General features: G+C 40.6%; 1 protein-coding gene across 1 annotated transcript in view; it reads right to left on the bottom strand.

The window, feature by feature from the left end:
• Agbl1 (AGBL carboxypeptidase 1) overlaps nucleotides 1–23,342 on the bottom strand; it is a 661,380-nt gene that overhangs the window by 527,902 nt on the left and 110,136 nt on the right. Inside the window, exons 16-17 of the mRNA XM_057756658.1 lie at nucleotides 17,062–17,206; nucleotides 1,989–2,142 (exon numbers count right to left, since the gene is read on the bottom strand). Of these exons, the coding sequence (XP_057612641.1) occupies nucleotides 1,989–2,142; nucleotides 17,062–17,206 (299 nt within the window). The remainder of the gene's footprint in view (nucleotides 1–1,988; nucleotides 2,143–17,061; nucleotides 17,207–23,342) is intronic.

The raw sequence follows: 23,342 nt of genomic DNA on the forward strand, positions 1-23,342 counted from the left end.
TTCCGGTGTCCTTGACCCCTCTAACTCCTACAATTCCTTCTTCCCTCTTTTCAGCAGGCTTCCCCAAGCTCGACCGAATGTCTGATTCCTCTACATTTGGTTCTACCAGTTGCTGGATGAAGACTGCGAATGGCAACATGAGGAACCAGGTGGGGTGGGGTGGGGGAGAGTACTCAAAGAGTCAACTGGAAAAGGGGGGCATGTCAAGGTCAGATAGAAACCTGGTGCAAGGGAGACTCCCGCGAATCTACAAGGATGACCCCAGCTAAGATTCCTAGCAATTGAGAGTATGTAGCCGGAACTGGTCATTCCTGTCACCAGGCAAGACTACCAGTGGAGGGATTGGGGCACCAAACCAGCCACATAACTTTCAACCTACAGTCTGTCCTGCCTATGGGACATCCTATGGGGGTAAGGATGGCCTACAGTGAACAACCAATGACAGGTACAGTCTGAGACCCATGCCTTGAGAATGAGCCCATCCCTGACACTACCCAGAGTCTGGATGGCCCAGAGACCTTTGATAGAAAATATACATTTTAACTAACCACATGAATAGCAAGAAAAAAATCACTCCTATTTGACCAGATGATTGTAAGTCCCTAAAATCCAAACCCTAAGAAATAGGCCAATAGAAGAAAAAGAGGAGAAAGAGAAAGAAGAGAATAAGAGGAAGAGGAGGAAGAAAGATGAAGAAGAAGGAGGATCAGAAGAAGAGGAGGAGGAAAGATGAAGAAAAAGGAGCAGGAGGAGAAGGAGAAGAAGACTAATTATAAGTCAATCAATGGGGGCTGATTTCTACATGCTATTTATATGATTAATCAAAATATTTTTCATGTATCTTGTATGTTCCCCTCCTAAGAAACAGAAGTTGTAAAACACAGACTTATAGATATCTACTTTCTAAAATAAATAATTAACTAGCGAAGATTGCCCTGGATTACTACTTCCAACTCCCAGGCTCTGCTCATCAGCCAAATAAAGGGTTCTGTGTCTGCTAAGAAATTGCACTTAAACGCATAAAACACATAAGAGAATTGTTTTTAAAAATCCCTTACTATTCATTAAAGCATTTTAGGGCCTTGTTAATTCAGATGGGACAATCAGTTGTTGATTAGCCAGGCTGTTAAGCGTCCACTGTCAGACACTGATGGGATGTGAGAAATTCTATTTTGTATCTACCCAAGAGTCACCTGAACACTATTAGTACTTGATCAGGTAAGATGAGATTTTCTGGGGATAAATTAGCTTGGCTTTTATTCTCCAGTCCTTTCTTTCATCTTCCAGATTTCTTTGCATTGCAAATCGTTCCTTATTCTCTTTTGTTTCTCTTGCCTTAGTGAGGTGTGAAGCTCATCGGTAAAATGTCAGTGACACATATACTTGGGACTCTAGTATTAAAGGGCATCGTGGATGTCTGTGTCAACCATATGTCTGAATGGCTACATAAGTATTCACATGTGAATTGATGTCAATGCTCCTACTGTGCTCTTGATTTGGTTTTGCTTTGATTTCAAGGTTTTTGGCTATGTCCTCTTAACATCCTCAGACATTCAGATACAGGTACTCGGGTTACCAAGAGAATTCATCAACCAGGGCTCAAAGATTCTGTTTCCTTCCTTACCATACTGACTGGCTGAGAGTCACAACGCAACAGCGAAAATGGAGAGAGAAGAGCCTGGATTAGAGATTGGAAAATGTGATTCAGGGGTCTGGTTCTGTCTTCAAAGAGGAAGTCACCATGCCTGGTGATCTGCTCTGTATTCTAGCAGGTCATTTCCTATCCCAGACAGTTAACAATTCATTTTCCCCATCCTTTCACAACAGAATGACATTAGCATTTACTCTTTGTGTCAAATCAAGAAGACTCAGTGACGTATTTCTATCAAGACAGACAAGTCCGCAGTCTAAAACGGAAGGAGCATTACCAAGACTTCAGAGGGGCCTCTCAGCCTAGCTTGCAAGAAGAGGATCATAATTCTACTCACGGAACTGCTCCAGATGCTTGGCACTGTTAGATTCAGGAAAGGCAGTGATAGTCACCAACGGACATGGATTCCCTCCCAGCGTCTGACAGAGACTAGCTTGACGGAAGTAGACTTGCCTGGGATCAATGCTTCTCTCCAGAATTTGAAGGTGAGTCTAAAACAGAAACAAAACAAGCAGATCTGCATAGATAGTATTAACACTTACCCAATAGCTCAAACAGGAAAGTATCTTACAATCACTCAGTTTTGCAGTTTTTAAAAAGTATTTATGCCAACCCAATCTGCCTGGTGTATGTGGAGCGCTGAGTGATGAGAGGCTGTTCTTAGTTTGGTGAGGCCGAACAGACAGCATTGTCCCGACATGTATTTGCATAACAGATTTGTTTGCAAGTTCCACTGTAAGAAAGCAAGGACATAAAATGTTCTTCCTATCACCACAGCGTGGTTACCATAAAGACTGAGAATACCCAGAACACGGGAGATCATGAAACCACGAGTCTTGGAAGCATAGAATATAGCTGGTCCAGGCACTAAGAGAAAGCTATGAGTATCTCAAAAGAAAACAAAAAATAATTTACCTATGGGATGCTAAGATAACAGAAAACTGGCTAATAACAACTAGTGGAGAGCACAACATTACACACACACACACACACACACAAAGGGAAAACTATTGAAACAAGGACACCTAGTTAACAACCTTGAAGTTAACTACTTCTGATATTTTCACTAACCAAAACAAGAGGACTAGTTATAAACATATTAGAGATGCCTTGTAGCCCCCATCTAGTTACAGTGACGTCAACAACCAGAGAGAGAACAGTCAGCCTCATTGAAGCACAGGACATTGGTGGGCAAATATAATCCAGCTTCAGATACAAAGTTTTAACTGCAATCAGCTAGGTGTCAGCAGAGAGGAGAAACAACCTACCTTTTCTCTTAATGACTGAGCCTGCTAGGCAAATCACACATACACACACACACACACACACACAAATCTTAAAAGAATATTTAAGATATTTGTGTATATATTGTGGTAGCACGTGGTGTAAAGGGAGTGTTTATAAATGAGCAGAATTATGTTCCCCAAAATGCATGCTCTCATACATCGAACATAGGAGTACTTAATCTTAAATGGACGTAGAGACTATAAGATGAAGATTTCCATGAGACAGGAGTCTATCCTGCCTTATCCTGTTGGGGTCACTATAATTATAAGTGATTAAAAACAAAGACTTTTTACTGGCTGCTGAGAACCAATGAAAACTCAGCCTGCTAACCCGGCTGAGTTAGATAGAGAATGGAACAACCAACCGAAGCACACAAGAACCTTCCAGAAGATTAAAAAAGGCATGAAAATTAACCATTTCAGGCTTTAGAAGGGGGCCCATTCTAATACTTTGATCTTTGTCCAAAGAAATCTATGTCAAACTTCTATTTTAATATTTTTTAAATTTTGCTTAGGCCACTAAGTTTGTGAAATTTGCTACAGCAGAAAAATAAAATCAATATAATATAAAACAAGGAAAAATAATGTTATAAATGAAGTTTAATGAAACAGCTTGGCTATACATTTTTAAGTGCTGAACTATTTGAGACCCGTGGAGAAAGAAAATGTGTCAAGGAACAAAAAGAACCTCATAATTCTGTGAATTTTTCTTCTACCATCAAGAGAACTTGGAAATTTTACCTGAAATTGAGCCTAGTGGTTCACATTTGTAAATTCAGAAGTCAGAGGAAGACAAGAAGATAGCTGAGTTTCAGGACAGCCTTGGCTGCCTAGTGGGCTCAAGGTCAGTTTGGCTTCCACAGGGAGGCTCCGTGTCAAAAAACAAGTAAAACAAAACTGAGATATTTGAGGAGGAAGAGGAGAAGGAGAAAAGAGGAAAAGGGGGAGAAAAGGCATTGTGAAGGGAAGGGAAGGAAAGGGAAGGAAAAGGAAGGAAAAGGAAGGAAAGGGAAGGAAAGGGGAAGGAAAAGGGAAGGGAAGGGAAGGGAAGGGAAGGGAAGGGAAGGGAAGGGAAGGAAAGGAAAGGAAAGGAAAGGAAAGGAAAGGAAAGGAAAGGAAAGGAAAGGAAAGGAAAGGAAAGGAAAGGAAAAAGGAAAGGAAAGGAAAGGAAAGGAAAGGAAAGGAAAGGAAAGGAAAGGAGACAGAAGAAGATGAGCAGGTGATAAAAATGAAGAACAGGCCGGGCGGTGGTGGCGCACGCCTTTAATCCCAGGACTTGGGAGGCAGAGGAAGGCAGATCTCTGTGAGTTCGAGACCAGCCTGGTCTACAAGAGCTAGTTCCAGGACAAGCTCCAAAACCACAGAGAAACCCTGTCTCGAAAAACCAAAAAAAAAAAAAAAAAAAAAAAAAAAAAAAAAAAAAAAAAAAAAAAAAAAAAAAAAAAAAAAAAAAAATGAAGAACAAGAAAATCTGACATAGAGTCAAATGCCACTTGAAACTGATAAACAAAACCACACACCCTTTAGGACTTACTGTCCACGGTAACATGACCTTTGCTATTTCATAAGACTCTTGTGCAAGAAAATAAAATAGAGCATCAATCAAACTTCCACCCAAAACTATTTGAATCTCTCTCCTCAAAATCATTGCCTTATATTGTCCATGAATCCTGAAACAACCATGCCGTAATCTTTGCCTAATCCTACTCCCAGCCCACATTAAACTATCCACCTTTAAAGTGGACCTCAAAGTTTCAATAAGTATCCCAATTTTGTGCTTCCCTCTTTTGAGAAGCTGTCAAGATTTTGTTAAATTCTTTCTCCTTGGTCAAACACACATAGGACAAAGGTCAAGAAGCTTAAGGACCAGTGCTGATGGCTCCCACAGGCTGATTCAGTGCCTATAAACTCTTCATGGTTTCTCTGGCCATGCTGTTCTATCACAAACAGTGAGAGGATCAGAGAAAGCAGCTCTGGGAAGTCCAAGGACCTCAACCAAGTCCTCTCCATACATTCTGACCACTTGCCTTGTCTGCATTCTTTCCTATAGATTAAGTTTCTCTTGGTGAATCCTGACCTCATGTCTAGTGTTTTTGCTTGTTATTCTAAACCAGATAGCACTGCCCTTCCTGGGACACAGTCAAACTTGGACCTGCAATTGAGTCTGTTTTTAAAGTGTGTGTTTCACTGTGGGTACCTGTCAGTATGTGTACCTACATGCACACGCAAATTTCTTGGCTTATGTTTTCTTTCTGCAGAACTAGATGCCCGAAGAAATGAATCACTGCTTAGAGATTGATAGTCAAATGATTTTAATCCAATTGCCCTGCATCTGTCAAGTTTCTGATCATGAGTGGCTAAACAAGGGTTAAACCAACACAACTATTGGAAAACTGGTTTCTAAATAGTAATATGACGTTTATTAAAAATAAAAGCAAAACAGATACACAAAGGAGGGGTAAATTAAAACAAAATAATAATTTTCTCAGTGCACGCACACCCACATAGCAATATTTGATTCCTGGAAATAAAAAGCATTAAGCATCAATCAGGGAAAAAAAAGCATCAAACAGGAAAGCCAAGTGAGAGGGAGGTGCTTGGGTCATACTGTGTTTACATTCTGACTATGGCTTTGTAAAGACTTAAATAAATACTTAGCCTTCTCATGACTCAGTTTTTCATCTTTGAAGTAGGTACTAAAATAATATGCAATGGTTGCTAAACTTCAGGAATTAAAAAAACAATGTGAGAAAAGCATCTGTCGCCAAGTGGCACAAGCCTATAGTCCCAGCATGTTGGGAGGCTAACAATTTCAAGACCTGCCTGGTCTACAGAGTTCAAAGTCAGCCTAGGGAATGCAACATGACTCTATCTCAAAATAAAAAATTTTGAAATAGATTTCTTTTATTTTTTGAGATTCTAATATAATTAAATCATTTCCCCCCACACTTCCCTTTCCTCCCTCCAAACCCTCCCATATACTCCTCTTTGCTCTTTTTCAAATTCATGACCTCTTTTTTCAATAACTGTCATTATAAATCAACAGGCAGGCAGGCAGGCAGACAGACAGACAATAGATAGATAGATAGATAGATAGATAGATAGATAGATAGATAGATAGATAGATAGATAGATAGATAGATATAGAGAGATAGAGAGATAGATAGATAGATGAGACTGTTAGGAGATACATTCTCACAAAAAAAAACTTTCTGACCCTCTCTGGCTTTTACAATCTTCCCACCCCTTCTTCCCACAATAATCCCTGTTCCTTAGGTGTGGGAGCTGTATTACAGATGAATCATTTGGGATTTGAGTTAACAACTCTGAATTTTGGTTTGTTGTGGTTTCTTTAATGGTCTCTGTCTGTTGCAAAGAGAAATTTCCTTGGTATGAAAACTACAGTTGTTGGGCTAGACCCTGGAGAAGAGTGTGCAGGACCTGGCTGGTGAGAGAGGTGGGATGAAGTGGGTTTTGTTTTTTAATGTTTTATATTTTTGCCTAAGGCGGTGGCTCAGAGGTAGAATGCTTGCCTAGCACGTGCAATTCCCTGGACTCAATTCCTAGTACTGAGCATAAAAAGTAATGACCTAAAATAAAATGAAAAATAAGAACAAAATCTGGAGAGATGGTTTCATGGTTAAGAGGGTATACTGCTATTGCAGAAGACACAAGTTCTATTCTAGCACCCATGTAAAAGGCTTCACAGGTCTAACATTCCCTTCTGCACCCCCATGGGCAACTGCTCTCATGTGCACAATCCCCTGTACAGACACACATGCATATATAACATTGCTTAATTGTCATGTAGGAACACTCAATGTGATCTGCTATTGTTGGTGAAACAATATTAACTTCAACCACATTATCTTTAATAACTAAAACTGAAGCACTGGTGGTATGGAAACACTCAAAATTCGGGGAAACAACTCAAAGAAAATAATGTTCATGCTGCACATGAAAACAAAGGATAGGCTATAGCGAACCACAGAAATGAACAGCTACCCAAATGACAGCCATAACCAAATATGTTGAAAGTATAAATGGGCTAAATCAGTCTTATTAAATGACAGAAACATTCAGATTACTGTTTTTAACATTCTAACGCATGTTGTGTACAAGAGGTGTTTGGGAAAGCAGCTCTGTATATATGAGAAACACTCCTAAATTATCTCTTTATTTTGTTTGCCCGTACTCTAACATTTTAAGGGAGAAATATTGGATCTAAGAGGAGACGTAAACATAAATTAAAGTAGGCAAGGCAACAGTAATATATGACAAAGTCATATTCCAGATCAAGTGCATTAAATGGGATTTTAAAATCTTATTTTGATAAAGGGCACAATTCACAACGAACATATAAAACTCATAAATCTTAAGAATCAAATAACATGGCTTTGAAATATATAACACGAAACAGCAGAAAAAGAAAAATGACACTAGGAGTGAGTGGGAAATTGTAAAACTGCTTCACAGCCTTGGGTAAACAGAAGTGGCAAAAACCACTGAACAGTGTTGTCGCTACATAGTTGTCTTAACGGGGAACATGGGTTAGTTAATTATTCTCAAACATCCATGAAATTGGAATATCAATTAGTCATATATGAGGCTATTAAAATTCACTACATTTCAACAAAAAGGAAAATGATGTATAAACCACATTTTCTGATCATTATTAAGAGAAATTAGAACTAAGTTAAAAATGGTTTGAAAATAGCAAAAATGGAACAACTGATTGGGAAATAGAAAAACATTTTCCTAAGAGAAGCTTGATGTGGGATGTCCTTCTGTATATGTGTTGCTTTTATTGGATAATTAATAATTCTCATTATTATTGGCTTAGTAGAGTAAAGCCAGGCAGGAAATCTGAACAGAGATTTAGAGAGAGAGAGTAGGCAGAGTCAGACAGACACCACGTAGCTGCCAGAGGAGAAGAACCTGGAATCTGTCAGGTAAGTGACAGCCTCATGACAATACACAGATTATTAGAAATGAGTTAATTCAAGATGTAAGAGCTAGCTAGAAATATACCTGAGCCATTGGCTGTAATTAATATAGTTTCTGTGTGATTATCAGGGTCTGGATGGCTGGGAAATGAATGAGCAGTCTCCGCCTATAAAATGGCATCAATACATTCGAGCCTAAGCCACATGGCCGGTCACACACCTTGGTCCAGGTGCTTGTATGCCCATTTGGGGTTAGGAAGAAAGTAGCTAAGAGCATGCCTGCTACTCAGCACCCCTACCTGGGACAGCAGCTAGATCGGGTCTGCTAGGCATGCACAGGCAGGAAAACAAGATGGATTCCTGCTGCCATACACAGAGACATTTCCAGGACACACAACATGCTTCATGGTCAATTTAGGTTTTACTCAGATAAAAAGGGCTTATTGCTGCATGGTGCTTCCCAGAGTTTAGGTGGTGAGCACAACTCCCACTGAGCAGTCCCAGAGCTGGTAGTAAATGTACCTTCGCCATATTGAAAGGTCAAGAGAGCTAGCCAGGGCTGCTACAACCATACAACATACCATTTTAAAATGTTCCTCGTCAGAAAAGGATTTCAGACACACAATAGGACATATTCAGTCAAAAAAGACCTTTAAATGAGACAAAATGTGTTTAAAAATGTACATAGGTTTGGGAGAGAAAGGAGTAAGAGTATAGATAGTTATAAAAAGAAGTAAAGTCTTTAAAGAGACAGTATAAGTAATATAAATGAGTACAGGCAGTCATAGAATAAAGGAGTAGAGGAAAATAAGCCAAGTAAAGATGGAAAATACACAGAGAGTCTAGATTATGTTTATTATTGTGCTTTCTATGAATTTTTTGACTGTTAATGGGCTAAATACAGAGAGAGACATTCATTGTACAGGCTGTTAAGCTAAACCAACATATATATTTTAAAGGTATCTTGATTTCAAAATTAAGAGTCTAAAAATATGTTTCTTTGGAAAAGAGGTTCTGCTTTTGTTTCCACAGAAGATGAGAACCTGTGGCTTCCTTCCAGGCTAATGTGGTTTGATGGAACAAGACCCTCTGAAAGGTCTCTGTAAACCCTAATAATACTTCTTTGTCCAACAAACAGCAGAAAGCAATTTGGAGAAAACAATGCCTAAATTCCCAAAATGATTGTTTGTGGATGTTTGTTTTCATTTAAATGGAAATATAATATAGAGAAGGAATACTTTGCATTGGTATGTACGGATCTTGATCTAGTTGGACAAACTTAAGGTCAATTTGTCACATTGTGTATATTGTATTTCTGCTCTTAATTAAAATATTATGTTTAAATAACTTATTTAAAATGTAATGTATAATTAAAATGTACAGATTAATAGTAATTTATAATAGTCAAACTAGTAATCATGTTAGTTAGGTTTTCTAGACATACAGAAATATATTTCAGCTAGATAGATAATCTTCAACACTTCAAAGACTATGGAATATGGCATTTAAAATGTTTTAAGAACATATGCTTTTCTCAATAGTGAGACATGTCTGCTTCTGGCAGCACCAAATACTTCACAGAGGTGGATGGGCATTGAAGAAACACGTTATAGAATTTGCCTTCAGTGTGACAAGGCTAGCCATTTAAGTAAGAAACTGCTCTGCATGGATTGTTTGAACTGGTTATGCAGGACCCACAAGAAAGTGACTGCTGAACTTTCCAAAAAGTGGGATGGTCCTTCAGGGTTCCTGCTTCATGAAAGGAACTGCCAGACATTCTGCAGGACACAGAAGATAGTGACTGACAAACTTTGCTATACAAGGCATAAGAGAGCTTCAAATTTCCTGCTTCACTGAAAAATTTGCCAGATACTATAGGCCTGTAGGCTGCGGATGGTTGTCCCAATGTTACAGAAGAACTTTGGGTATCTGTCCAGGCAGCAAGATGTCTCTGTCAATTCTAGAACTTTGGAAGTTGCTTATAAGGAACTTCCTGTAAACTTAGGCAATAATATATCCTTCTGAAGTCTTTGAAGAGTTGAAGAGAGATAGTTATAGCTTTCCTTAGTTATGATAAAGGATAAATTAGATTTAAAACTTTAGACTCACAGAGATAGGATAAATGATAGAGTATTTTCCTTAATTTTCCAAATGTAAATGAACTAAATATTATAATTATAATTCTTGCTTGATAACTGTTTTGTATATGTAATTTTACTGTGTTAAAGTTAAAAACCTTCCTTTTTATTTAGACAGAAAAGGACAGATGTGTATATGTATTGCTTTTACTGGCTAATGTATAAAGCTGTTTCGGCCAATGGCTTAGCTGACTAAAGCCAGGCAAGAAATCCAAACAGAGATATATAGAGAGAGTAGGTGGAGTCAGACAGATGCCACGTAGCTGCTGAAAGAGAAGGACCCGGAACCTTCCTGGTAAGTCATAGCCTCATGGCAATACACAGATTAATTGGAATGGGTTAATTCAAGATGTAAGAGCTAGCTAGAAATATGTCTGAGTCATTGGCCAAACAGTGTTATAACTAATATAGTTTCTGTGTGATTATTGAGGTCTTGGCAGCCAGGAAATACAGAGTCTTATTAAGAAATTTATATTCCAAAAAGTAAACCAGTCTTAGGTTATTATTCCAAGTCCTGGTATAAGAGTTAGATGTGTCAAGATGCAGATTAATATTCAGCTGTTTGCTTAGTATTTGCAAAAGCAAAGAACCTTCCCTGAAGCCTTTCCCAAAGTGCATTCAGTGTAATGCTAATAAATGCTGGACTATCTAGTGAGCTGGAGGAGGTGAGTCATTCATAGCCCAAACACTGGAAATGGTGACTTAAACAATATGAAAATATCTTCACGACAAGGAACTTCTCAGCTCCTTTACTATGTACACATGTACTATGAGTGCCAAGAATAAAGACGGGTGGCACTCAGTGCTTCATGAATCTATATGGTTACTAGACCCCTTTTTTCTATAAAGATTTCAGGAGGGCATGCAAAATAGCTCACTGGGTAAATGTGCTTGCTGCCAAGCCTGAGAACCTGAGACCCCAAGAATCACATGATAGAAGGTGAAAACCTCCAAGTTGTTATCTGACTTCCACATGTGAGCGATGGTCCATGTGAGTACATATGTACACACACACACACACACACACACACACACACTAAATAATACATTAATGTAATTTAAAATTTAAAGATTTAGGAATTTGGAGTACTACAGAACACACTTTGGGAAATATTATTGTACAAAATTGTTCTGTGCATCAAACTCTATCATTTGTTTCTCATTTCATTATAGCCACAAGGGTCCTCCCTGAGATGGACTGGGATGATTGACAGTCTGTCAAGGAAAAGCAGTGATTATCTTTTTGTGTTACAACTAACTCACAGAAATCTAGTCCCTGATACCAAACAACAAAATAATTAATGACATGACAGGGTTGCAGTTTAGCTCCGTGTGGGAAAACATCAACTTGTCAAGCCTGCAGGAGACCCTGGCTTTACTAGAAGGCACTACCAGGTATCATAATGATGTATTAACAATTAAATCCAGGTTTTAGAGCTCAGGTTTGGGAGGCAAATTCAGCTTTCCATTTGTCTATAGAAGTCATCAAATACAACTGCTTGTGAGGCAAAGGGGACAAAGACATTATCGTGCCAGGGAACTTGTCCTTCCCAGGGTACTTGAGCTTGCTGCCCACCAGCAAACGCAGAAGTGACAGGCCTGAGCTCTGTTTATTTGTGTTTCATGTGTAATTATCACTGTCATTACAACCTTCCAAATGCCTCGTATACATTCACATAAGCTCATTCCCATAAACCCTGATTTTCTCATACCCATCTCCCACACTTCTCAATCAAATATTTGTTCCTTTGGACCTATCACCTACTGTGCACCAAGTATGTAACACCTCCAGCTCCAAGGGGGATTATTTTGGTTCTAGTCACGGGGCAATGAATAAATGAATAGTCAACCAATAACAAGATTCTGTGGCTTTCCTTTTGCTCAAATGACTTCATCTTGATCTCCAGCTGACTGCTTCCACCTAGAGTCCAGAAAGGCTTTCTTAATTGGATATTGTTGGGATCCTTGATGGGAGAAGCAGGGCCCATGAAAGCAAGTGCCAAGTGATGCTAATTACAGCCCTGTGGAAGCCACAGGGGTGGCTTTCTTTGTGAAAGTGGCACTGAGTTCAAAGAAATTGCTGCCACCCAGAGAGGCTGGCTTCTTAAAGAGAAAGGCCTGTCTGCAGGGAGATCAAGCAGATAACCTTAGCCTGGGGCTCCGTCCTGAGCTTCTCCACAGACTCCTTGGTTTTCTCAAAGTTTCCACAAAAGCCATTCCCTGACCCCAGCAGGCTACTCCGCTGATGGCCACTTACAAAGTGGGAAGCACCGCACTCAGGAAAATCATCTTTTCTTGTTGTGATCCCCTAAGAACTGCACTTTCCGGAGCCCTAATTTAGGGAGAAAAAAGAGCCCACCCCTAAGGACATGGCCTATTTTATTTTTTGCCCTGCTTCCTTCACTAGGCACTTCAATACACTCAGGAAATAATCAGAAGGTCTCATCACAGAAACAAATGACATCTTTAAGTAAAAACCTAAGCTGGAGAGCACACCAGAAGCCCCAGACAAGCTTTAGCCAAGTGTCCATCTGATGAAACCAGTCGCCTGGCTTAAAGGGACCCACCTTTATTTTGTTCCTGTGATGTTGCTGACGGGTGAGAGTACCTGGTGAACACCTGGCAAACACATAGGAAACACCCTACCACCGAGAGATATCCTCACACTCCGGGAATTTACTCTAAGAACAAGGGCAACATTTACCATTTATAAAGAGAAGAGGCCTTTAACATCCTTTATCCATTAAAAAGTCAAGATAATAAGTAATCACTATAATAAGGACATCATTATCCTTGTATTTATTTCCTTGTGCTCTTCAGTTTGATCTTTAAATACTTTCCATCCTAGTAGAGATTATGGAATGGGCAGCCAATGACTCTAACAGAGAAAATGGTTATCATAGAAACCACATCAGTGCTTGAATGGTTACCAACTAGAATTGATTACTGGGGTAGGCACTTTTAAACTTCCGTCTATCAATGATCTTAAGTTCATAACAACCTATATAGCAGTGGCATTTTGCTTCCATTTTACAGGTGTAAAAATTAAGTTAGGGAGAAATGTACAACTTTATACATAGTTACAAAGCAAGAAAACAGCCTAGAGTCATCGATGTTGATCTGACTTTTGAAAATTGTTTGTATATTGTGACTCTCAGGGGGTGTGCTTTCCTGGGAAGATGTCACAAGACACATCTACTCCCCCAGAGAAATAGAGGGTACTGACAGACCAGACAAGTGATTCTTGCCCAAGACCAGCTTGGTGGACCAATGAATTTGTTGGGGTTACTTACAGATGTATGGGTGACTCAAGGTTAGGGTGCTACTGAAGAGTACCCAGTCTCGGTCAGCCTTCAATTTCTTATACACCCCCAAGACCACATGCAGCAAGTGTGTGACAGAGTGAAGACACGTCTCACGAAAGGGAATGGTGGCTCTCCCTCTTTGATGAGGGAACTAACAGCCTTTTTACTAGTGTATCATAACTCAGGTGGCTCTTTGTTGCTCTTACTTTCTTGCCTTGACTGTTGGCCAAGATGTCTATAGCCAGCACAGCAACTACTTCGTGACTACCTACATCAACGTCTCACCTGGAGGGAACAGTTCCACCACAACAGCTCCAGACGCGTGACTTTTTTTTCTCTCTCTCTTGGTGAAAACCTGTCCTTCAGACATATCTTGGGTCCTTCATGTCCTCTATCTTGATACCAAGGCCCTACATCAGCATTGGCCTTTTATTTTGGCCCGTACAAATCTAGGTCTCTGCCAATTGGTTTTATGACAACACTGATTTATGGTGTGTTGGTTGCGTCTTTGATCTACCATGTGGAGGTCACCATGTCCTATTTGATGTCTCTGAAACTCTTCAATTGTCCTGAACCCTTTATAAAATGGAAGATATGTACATGTGAAATTCTTCTCTTTTCTCCCCATCTCCACCCTACACCTTCTTTCTTTTTTCCTCCTCTTTTTCTCATCTCTGAAGATGCTAGTAACATTTTCTTCACTAAGTATCTGCATCAGGGAAAAGAAAAGCAAAAAATCTCTGTTCCGCTCATCTACCCCTTACAAGCTTTGTTAAGCTCTCCCAATATAGGAATCCCACTAATGCCAACCTTCCTTATCTCTTGCCAGCCTATGCAGACAGAAGTTTTCAATGGCATTCCATCTCCTCACCCCCTAATCCACCCAAAATTGTCTGGGAGTCTCATCTTCAGGCAGCACCACTGCTCCATATAAACCTCCCATGTTGTCATATCAGTACTTTAGCCATCAATACATTCTCATCTTGCTTCCTCTGTGGCTGGGTGATGACTGCAGACTAACTTTTTCCTCGTCCCAGAATTCTCCTGTTCTTGGCACCCCTCCTCTATTTCCTGCTCGGTCGCCCCAAATACATTTCCTGCCTGGCTTCTGGCCAATCAGCATTTTATTAAAATATAAGTAACAAATCTTCACAGAGTACCAGACTATTGTCTCACAGCAGGTATGTTTCTGTTGACTATAGAAGTTTGAGAAAGTTTAATAAGAAAAGAGGAAAAATGTGCCCGGAGTGGCTTCTTTCTCTTAAATGAGAATAGGATTTAAAAAGATAATCTGTTACCTGAAAAGTGAAAAAGATAATCTCAGCTCTGGGCTTCACATTTCCAAAGACTGATGGTCTTTGTGGTTCAGTCTAAAGGTCAGAAAAGCAAAACAGCCAGGCACTGGCTCTTACCTCTACCTCAGTCCAAAATGGGAATCATGTCTCCAGAAACCTGTGTGTGTGTGAGCTCTCTCCTCCCATCTTATATTCCTCTCTAGTGCTGGATTAAAGGTGTGCACCACTACCACCCGGTTTCTATGGTAAGCTAATGTGGCTACATGGTTTAAAGGTGCATGTCACCACTGTCTGGTCTATAAGACTGATCAGTACAGTTGTTTTACTCTCTGAACATCAGGCAATCTTTATTTATTGAAATACAAATGAAATATCACTACATATCTACACCTATCTCTTCTCTATATATGCATCCATCTATCATCTATAATCTATCTATAGCTATCTTGCCTCTATCTACCCATCTATGTTCCTGTCTTTCTCCATCTCTTCCCTCTAAGAAGGGTCTTCTTTACTGGTGTTTTTGTCCTCCTTAAAGATGAAATTCTTTTTCCCTTGATCCCAATTTCTCCTCAATTTTCTGTAAGTTGTTAGGCATTAAATCCTGTACTCTTATTAGACAATCCTCTAGAAAACAAGGGTCCCGGAGGCTGGAAGCAATGTGGAAGCCTGAGTCTAGTCTTTGTACCAGCTTGTAGACACTCCCAAGGATTCTATCAGAGCATCCTGAGGTAAGTGCTGGACCACGTTTGATGTAAAAAAAAATAAATAAATAAAACCTTGAGAGCTTTCAGCTAAACCATTACAGAACGACTAGTTCAGATAAAATCCTTGAGTTGATGATTTACTCTCAGCTATCAGATATATCTGTATCTTCAGAAAGCTCAATGACGATGCATACTTATAAAACTTATCAACTGGATTTTTAGCAACTATGGCGTGTAATAGCAAGCAATGACACTGAATTGATCCCAGAACAGAAAAGTCCACTGGATTTATTCCATGCTTCTGCAGCAGAAAGGCCATAGGGATTAACATGAAAGGTCTATGTTCTGCTCCCCACTTTGCCACTAACCAGACAGCAGACTTCTCAACCTCAGTTTACACATCTATAAATGTGACAAGTGTATCAGAGAATCTCTCAAACTCCTTTAAATGTTTTATATTCACCTCCATCAAGGACCTCCTCAGGGTCCAAGGTAGTCTAACAAATGTGCATTTGTAGGGGCAGGAGTGTCCTAGACCCATGTCTCTTCCTCCAGTGGAAAAAGTAAACAGTTGTGCAAAAGTGCATCTCCTTCCCCAGGAGCTATAGTCCATATGCAGGGCTTCACAATCAAGACAATACCAACATGGGAAGACATGCATGAATCCTGCCTGTTGTGTGTCCCCAAAGGCAGCAAGCATGTTTTGCAACAGGCATGGGCTGTTTTAGCATAGTGTGAGATGTGCATTCCTTAGACTAACTTCTTGAGCTCTCTGAGGGTGTACACAAATAATACTAGTTGTGTTTCTTCTGCAGTTTGGAATACAGTAAAAATATCTCTGCAGGCAAGACAACATATGGAAGGGGGGACAGCTGCAATCCTTGAAGAGCTTAGCCAAGTGGTTTAAGTGTGCCTGCTCCGTGAGAAGATTTTTATTTATACCAAAGCATTCTTTTTGAATGGTTGTTATCGTGTCCTTTCCTTTATTACAGTCTTAAAATGAAAATGCTCAACCTTCAGGCTAAATGCTCTGTACAGGTATATACATAATATTGTCAATATGTCAGTAAAATGGTGTATTAACACACAGAATAAAAGCATTTTGTAGAAGATATTGTAGCTCATTATTCCAGAGGATAGTCGTGAAACAGCTAGGGGAAAGTATAGTCTGATAACTTTTGGGAATGATAGGAAAGTACATGGTCTAGGCATAAGTTTACACGAAGTTGTCTTATAAATAATTTTATAGGGGATTATGTAACTGTGAGTCTGCCTTATGCTGTACTCTATAAATAATCATGGCCACTGGACAATCTAATTCTGATTCACAGACACAGAATCTCTCTCCTGCCATCTACCTCTCTTGTCTAGTAAGGAATCCTTTGCCACACCTCTACCCACTTTGACCCTAATTCATTGTCCATCTGACAACTTCATCCCTACTTGTGAAGTTACTAGAGAAAGAGCCCCTAAAAGATGACCCCAGCTCCTACTCTCATCCAGTAGACAACTTGGGCCTTTAGAACAACACTGAGCGTGACCCAGATATGTGCGCCAACCAGGGAAGGATAGAGACACAAGTCAAGGTAGTGACAACAAACATCACTGTCTTAGAAAGGCAATAACTCCCTTCTCCTGGCTCACCCCTGATGCCAGGATCTCTGGAATGTTCCCAGAGAAACCTCTGAAAGCCCTATCTCTCTTGCCAGAGTAACAATGCGGTAGGACATTACCATGAGGGTGGAGTAGGTGTAGGGATAGTGATAGGCCAGGTAGCAGGCGTCCTCATTGTGGGGAAAGGTGACAGTGAAGGTGAGGGTGTAATAGCGCTTCCCGGATGCTCCATCCACAGCAGCTGCATTTGGACGGTAGTGGTTTCTAAAGAAAAAAAGGAAGGAGCAGCATGAGGATGAGTGAAGATGAGTCTGGGATGAAGATGCAGATGGGGTGGGAAGGCCCCATGAGTTATACATGGCATACACCTCCTGTGTTACATATTGACAAGGGAACAACTATTTGATGATAAGGAACACTCGTGGCTCCAGGCAAGTGAATCCACCATCAGCTCAGGCATCAGTTCAGCCACATGCAAGCTTGACCCAGTGTCTCCCACTTGTAATATACATACTGTGGCTTCCCTTGCTGCAACTGCAAGTGAGCACTACCTAGTCATTGTACGAGGAAACAGAAGATGGCGTAAACAATTCTGTTTTCTGTTGTCCTATAGCAGATATCCAACCAAACTTTGGTTTCCCAGTCCTTGTGACTCTGCACAACCATGTTAGCTATAGCTGATTCCTTTCCTTTTGTTTTATTTTGCTATATCATGTCCAAAAGCTGTATTTTGTTGCGCGTTGCCCATCCTCTATGCATGATGCTCTTCCTGCCCCTTCTTCTGTGGTGCTCCATACATATTGGAGGGAGTGATAAAGATATCCCATTCAGAGATGAACACAATCACCATTTTTTCTTGGTGCTTTGACCATTAATGAGTCTCTATATTAACTGTCTTCAGCTATAATTATAAGCTTCTCTGGTGAAAGCATAATACAGCACTAAACTATGAAAATCAATCAGCATGCAGCTCACACTCTCTGTGCCTGACAAATGGATTTATAGCTATCACTACTAAACTAATGCGCGAAACAATCCCACACCAGTTTGGATTTAAAGGGGTAGTTATTTTAGGGGTAAAACTTACAAAACACCAACCGTCAGGAAAGGAGTCTAGTTGCTGAAGGAAGAGCCGAAACCAAGCGCGGGAACCAAGCCAGCGAGCCCAGACTTGCCGCTCTTTTTTAAAGAGAAATAGACCACGCCCCGTGGGCTGGCATTTCAGCGGCTATTGGCTGAAGGGGCGAAAGGCGCGCAGCACAGTCGGCTCGTATTTCAGCGGCTATTGGCTGAAGTGCCGAAGGTGCTCCAGCAGCACTAAACATTGAATTCCATCTCAAGATTCACATATGTCCTCTTTCGTTACTACTGTAATAAATCATTGTGCAAAGGAAGAAATGAAAACTTGGAAAAACTAGTTGACTTTAAAGCAAAGAAGTGCCTGATACAGGATTTGAACTCAGATTTCTCTAGCGGCAAAGACTGTTCTTTTCACTGCAGAGTAAATTCTTACCAAGAGAAAGTCTTTGTCATCCCAAAGGTGACTCTACTTTTTAAAGCTTGAGAATGCACATTTACCTTTGTCAGAGATGAAGGAGCAATTTTGCTACTTCAGAGAACAAAATCAAAGTAAATTGCCCCCAGAAGTACATTCCAAGAAATGTTTTCCATACACGCTGCCAGTTACATTCGCATTTCGCCTGTTGATGTTGAGACAGCTGTACAGGCTTCCCTGAGAAATGTTATCATCCAGGCTGCATGGTAATGCAAAATACACATAACACCAAAGATGCAAGTTCACCTTTAACATGACATTAGCTTGTTGCCTCATTGTGAGCTTTTAGGATTTGGGGTGAGAGCGAAGGAAAAGACAAGGAAGAAAGAAATTACTATTTGTGTGTTCTTGTAAAACATAGAAACTGGCTGTTCTTTTCTGCTTTTAGCTGCCTTCTTGCTCTCCTTACCACCACTAAGCAGGAAAGGCAGTTGTGCACGAGAAAACTAAGAGCACACTATCATATTTCCTGTGCTGTTTGTGATGTTTCAATTTTTATAAAACTTGGGGCAGGTGTATGAGAGGTTGTCAGGCCTTCCAACGACAGCCCAGTACTTTTCTTACTTTAGCTTCTGTCTGCATGACAAGCCTGAGCCTTTAATTCCGGGAAAAAGAAGATACCCACCCCCCATAACAAATCAGGTCCAAGCGACTGTCCCACACGACATTTCAATCACACTAATAGTGTCTATTTCCCATGCACTCAGAGAGACAGCTTTAAAAGAGTATCTTTCCCCATGGTCTTAGCTAGATCTTGAGATCTAATTGGATCTGTTTTTTCAGATTTCTCCAAAGTTTTGAAGTTTCTCCAAAAGCTGAGACTGTGGTTATTAGAGATTATGCACAGAAGCAGATGGCGCCAGAAGGCATGTGAGGCACATGTGTTCTGTCTTTATTTGTTTTCTGCTCTGATGAAAAAGGCACACTTTCTTTCTGTCTAGCTGAATAACAAATAGGTACTGGTCAGTTCCAACTCCTAACCAAGAGAAATGAGCCAGGGACAGTGTGTTAAAGCAAGAAAGAGTGTCCAATCTATAATATACATGTGAGTAAGCAATTGCACACACACATACACACATACACACTCATGAATATGAAAACAGGTAGAAACACGATCCAATGCCTAAAATCATCAGGTTCTTTAATTATAAACAGTGGGGAGAGAATTAGCATCTTTACTTGAATATAATAAACATACATAAGAACCATTTGTAGTCGTCTTATTTGGCAATCACCTTACTGTTTCGTGGTCTGACTGTGAACTATGAAGAAAAGTAGTTGCCTGCAGCCTCACATATTGAGGCTTTGTAGGGTGATCCCTATATACTGAAGTCACATGGCAAGTACATTCACCCAACACAAACCTAATCCTCCTCCACTCTGCTACAGAGAAAGAGGGGGCAACAAAACCTCTTTATCAGCCCTTATGTTCTTCACCACTGGAACAAGACCTGGACTCCAAGGAAAGACCAGTCCCAGTGGAATGGGAAGAGAAATAGCATGAGCTGAGACCATGATTTAAGATTCCATGATCCCAGTGACGGAAGGGAAGAATCCAGATAGTAGATTTGACTGTATGAAATCTTCTTACACATTTGCACGCACGCGCGCGCGCGCACACACACACACACAGGTACACATCTCTCGTATTGCCCCCTGTAGCCTAAGGGTACCAACTCCCTCCCTGGCACTTTCCCAAGATGGTTGTATCCTGTTAGCACCAAAGAAACTGGAAACTGAACATCAGCCTATAGAGAAGGAAATTCCGCTCTACAAAGTTTTGCTGCAACCTCTAGTGAGGAGTCTAAATTCTGGATGAATCTAAAGAAAATGGCAGACTTTACCTCTGGGTATTTTTCTGGTCATTACACTCTAGAGGAGGGGACAAGTCTTTCAGACAATGTTTTTTAGGGACCTTTGATTGTGTGTCTATTAAGTTTCTACAGCAAAATTTGGCTGCCATAATTCAATTTGTGGATGGTAGAATAAAGTCAACCAATTGGTTGGTTTTGATTTCTCAGTCACAGTGTGAACATACTGAAGGATATCTTCAAGGCAGTAGCATTCAGCCTTCCCACATCAGCTGCTTCCAGTGCTGCCAGGGCATAGAAAGCCTTTGGCATCATCTTCATTTCCCCTGTTCCCTCTCTCAGCTCAAATATTTCCCCTTCAGGATTCCTACAACATCCCACATAGTCCTTAGACACCCGGAGCTCCCTCAATGCTAATATCCACCAAAAGGACTGGGTTTATATCATTGTGTGTTGTTGTGCTTGGCATTTGCGTGTCATGCCTGAGCACAGTAACTGCTCATTTGAAGTTTACAGAGTAAATGAAGCTAAGATTTCCTGAGTAATAATTAACATTTCTCATCCATCTTAATGTTACCCTTTCAGGTAGCATTACCTTTCAGGTAAAACTACCCTTTCTGGATAAATGCTTTTTATACATTCTACAGGTAGAGACTTTAGGGCTCAGTGCTGCAAAGTATCTTGAGCAATTCCGCAGAAGCGGGACTTGGTGTGGACTTGCTCCGAAACCAAGATTCTTTTCGTCATATAATTTCCCTCTTAGAAATGAACATAGAGACAGGAGAATTTTTGTTCAGTTCAGCAAGTAAGAATATGAAGTTTTGATCTGTATACACCAGGACTGCTACAAATTTAGAGTCTAAAACAAAGAAGGAATATAAAAGAATCCAGCAAGAGCTAGCTCTTAACTAGTTAAGGTGAGTTGTACACTATGACTCCATCATCAGCGCTTGACGCCTTTAAGATGGTTCCAGTAATCACTGCTAACAACTATTTACATGACTTGAATAGCTACAGTATTCGCTATCTTTGACTTACTGTGGGTTTTTTGTGTGTGTGTGTGTTGTTATTTTATTATTAAAGCGGTCTTTTAGTCTTCAGAACCGCTCTATGGAGGTAGATGCCATTTTTATCCTTATTTTATAGACAAAGAAGCTAAGATTGATTAAAGTAGGGGTAATTTGTCCGAGGTCACTGTGCTGAAGGAATGGTGGAAATGTACTCCCAAGACCAATTCTCGCTTCTCAGCATCTCTTCTGGATGGAAAAAAAAAATCTGACTATCAGCATGCTTTCAAAACAGCTGAATTCTAGACAGGTCATCCTGGGAAAAAGATGACCTGGGCTACACAGACCCGGCTGCTCCACTGTTAAAAGCATCCCCTTCCCTGACCCATTCATCCTCAGAAGCATTCGCACTTTGGTACCCATAAAGCCTTCAATGAGGCGGGAAGAAAAGTACACCGGGCAGTTACAAATCACATCCATCTCCACCAGAAACAGTGCTCAGAAACAGTGTAGGAGGTTGTGTGTCATTTCAGTTCTTCTGTGAGTGTGTGAAATTAGCAAATACCACAGCCACACTTGAATTGGGCAATCTCACAGTGATGTTGGCTCTTTCACAAGGGTGCGTCATTTGACTTAATGGGCTCTAATAAGGCAGGGCGGTCAGAGTCGCCTGGCTTCCCGGTGACTGCAGCACCCCTAATATTCTATATAGCACCAAATCTCTCTCCTGAGATCCCTCGGAAGGATGGATGATGGCAGCGCTCTTGTATGGCATTCATCTTCATGAATGAGCTGTTCCATCTCCTCTCATGAGCGGAGATAAATGTCAGAAGAGATCAGCTGCAGTGTATTACACGGCCACTCAGCGCCGGCAGGAAGTTTCCCTCCCTCTGCCCTTCAGCACTGAGATTGCTTTAGACCAGCGCTGGGAGAGGACTGGGGAAGGTGTGAAAGCCACAAGTCAGGAGGGGAAGCTGGCCATGGGGAAGTAAATAAAACAAACCAACGTGTCCTTGCTTACTTTATGAGCGGCACAGAAAAAAATGAGTACACCCATTTTGATCTTCCGTTTCGAGTCATCTTCCACCCCGCCAAATAGAGGGGTCTTGGATACGGAAGCAGAATAGAAAGGGAGATGACTGAGTTGTGCAATACAGAGGCAATATTAGAATTTCTCCTAAAATGTATTATTTAGCTAGGTAATAAAAAAGAAATTAAAATTCCTAATGTTTAATGTGGGGATTGACCTGACTAGTCTGTGCAGTCCATGTCAACCCATATACGAGGAGTAATTACATCACCTTGAATTGGGGACGGTGAACTCAAACCCTCTCCCCTGCTTTATTCAGAGAGAGATTACAGAAAGCACACTAACTTCTACATCAGCTGTTTTGTGGCACGGAGCACATCATCAATGGCTCCAGCTCGGCTTTTGATGAGCAGGCATCAGGAATGACCTGACCCTCCCTCTGTCTTTTGCTTTTAGCTTCTGGCAAAGTATTTCAGCATCCTGAAGCACATTTGCTGAGGGATCTGCAGATCAGCTTCTCTAAACTACCCCTCTCAGGGCAGGCACTTGCCTTTGTAATGTTTAGAAATCACAGGTTGATGACATCATGACATTGCAAACACACATAACAGGTAAAGAGCAAACTGCATACAGATGAGCCCCAGACCTTCGGTCCTAGCTTTCTCAAGAGTGCTATGCAGAATATGGTTAGATGTGGAAAACCACCATGTTTGTTCAAATTATTCAAAAGCGTGGTTTGCACACACACACATGAGTTTTGTTTATTCATTTGTTTCCCAGACAGGACCTCACTATGTAATCTAGGCAGGCCTAGAATTGATGAGAATCTTCCCGTATTAACCTCTAAAGCTCTGGGATTTCAGACATGGGCTACCAGTCAACTATAACTGTAGCCTTAGTAGTCAAGTCCATTGCAACTGTATAGTGTGTGCTGAGCTACCAATAGAATAAAGATGGAGCAAATCTTTGTTTCATATTTTTTTCCTCATAGTTTTAG

This window comes from Chionomys nivalis, chromosome 23, assembly GCF_950005125.1.
Source record: "Chionomys nivalis chromosome 23, mChiNiv1.1, whole genome shotgun sequence".
NCBI lineage: Eukaryota > Metazoa > Chordata > Mammalia > Rodentia > Cricetidae > Chionomys > Chionomys nivalis.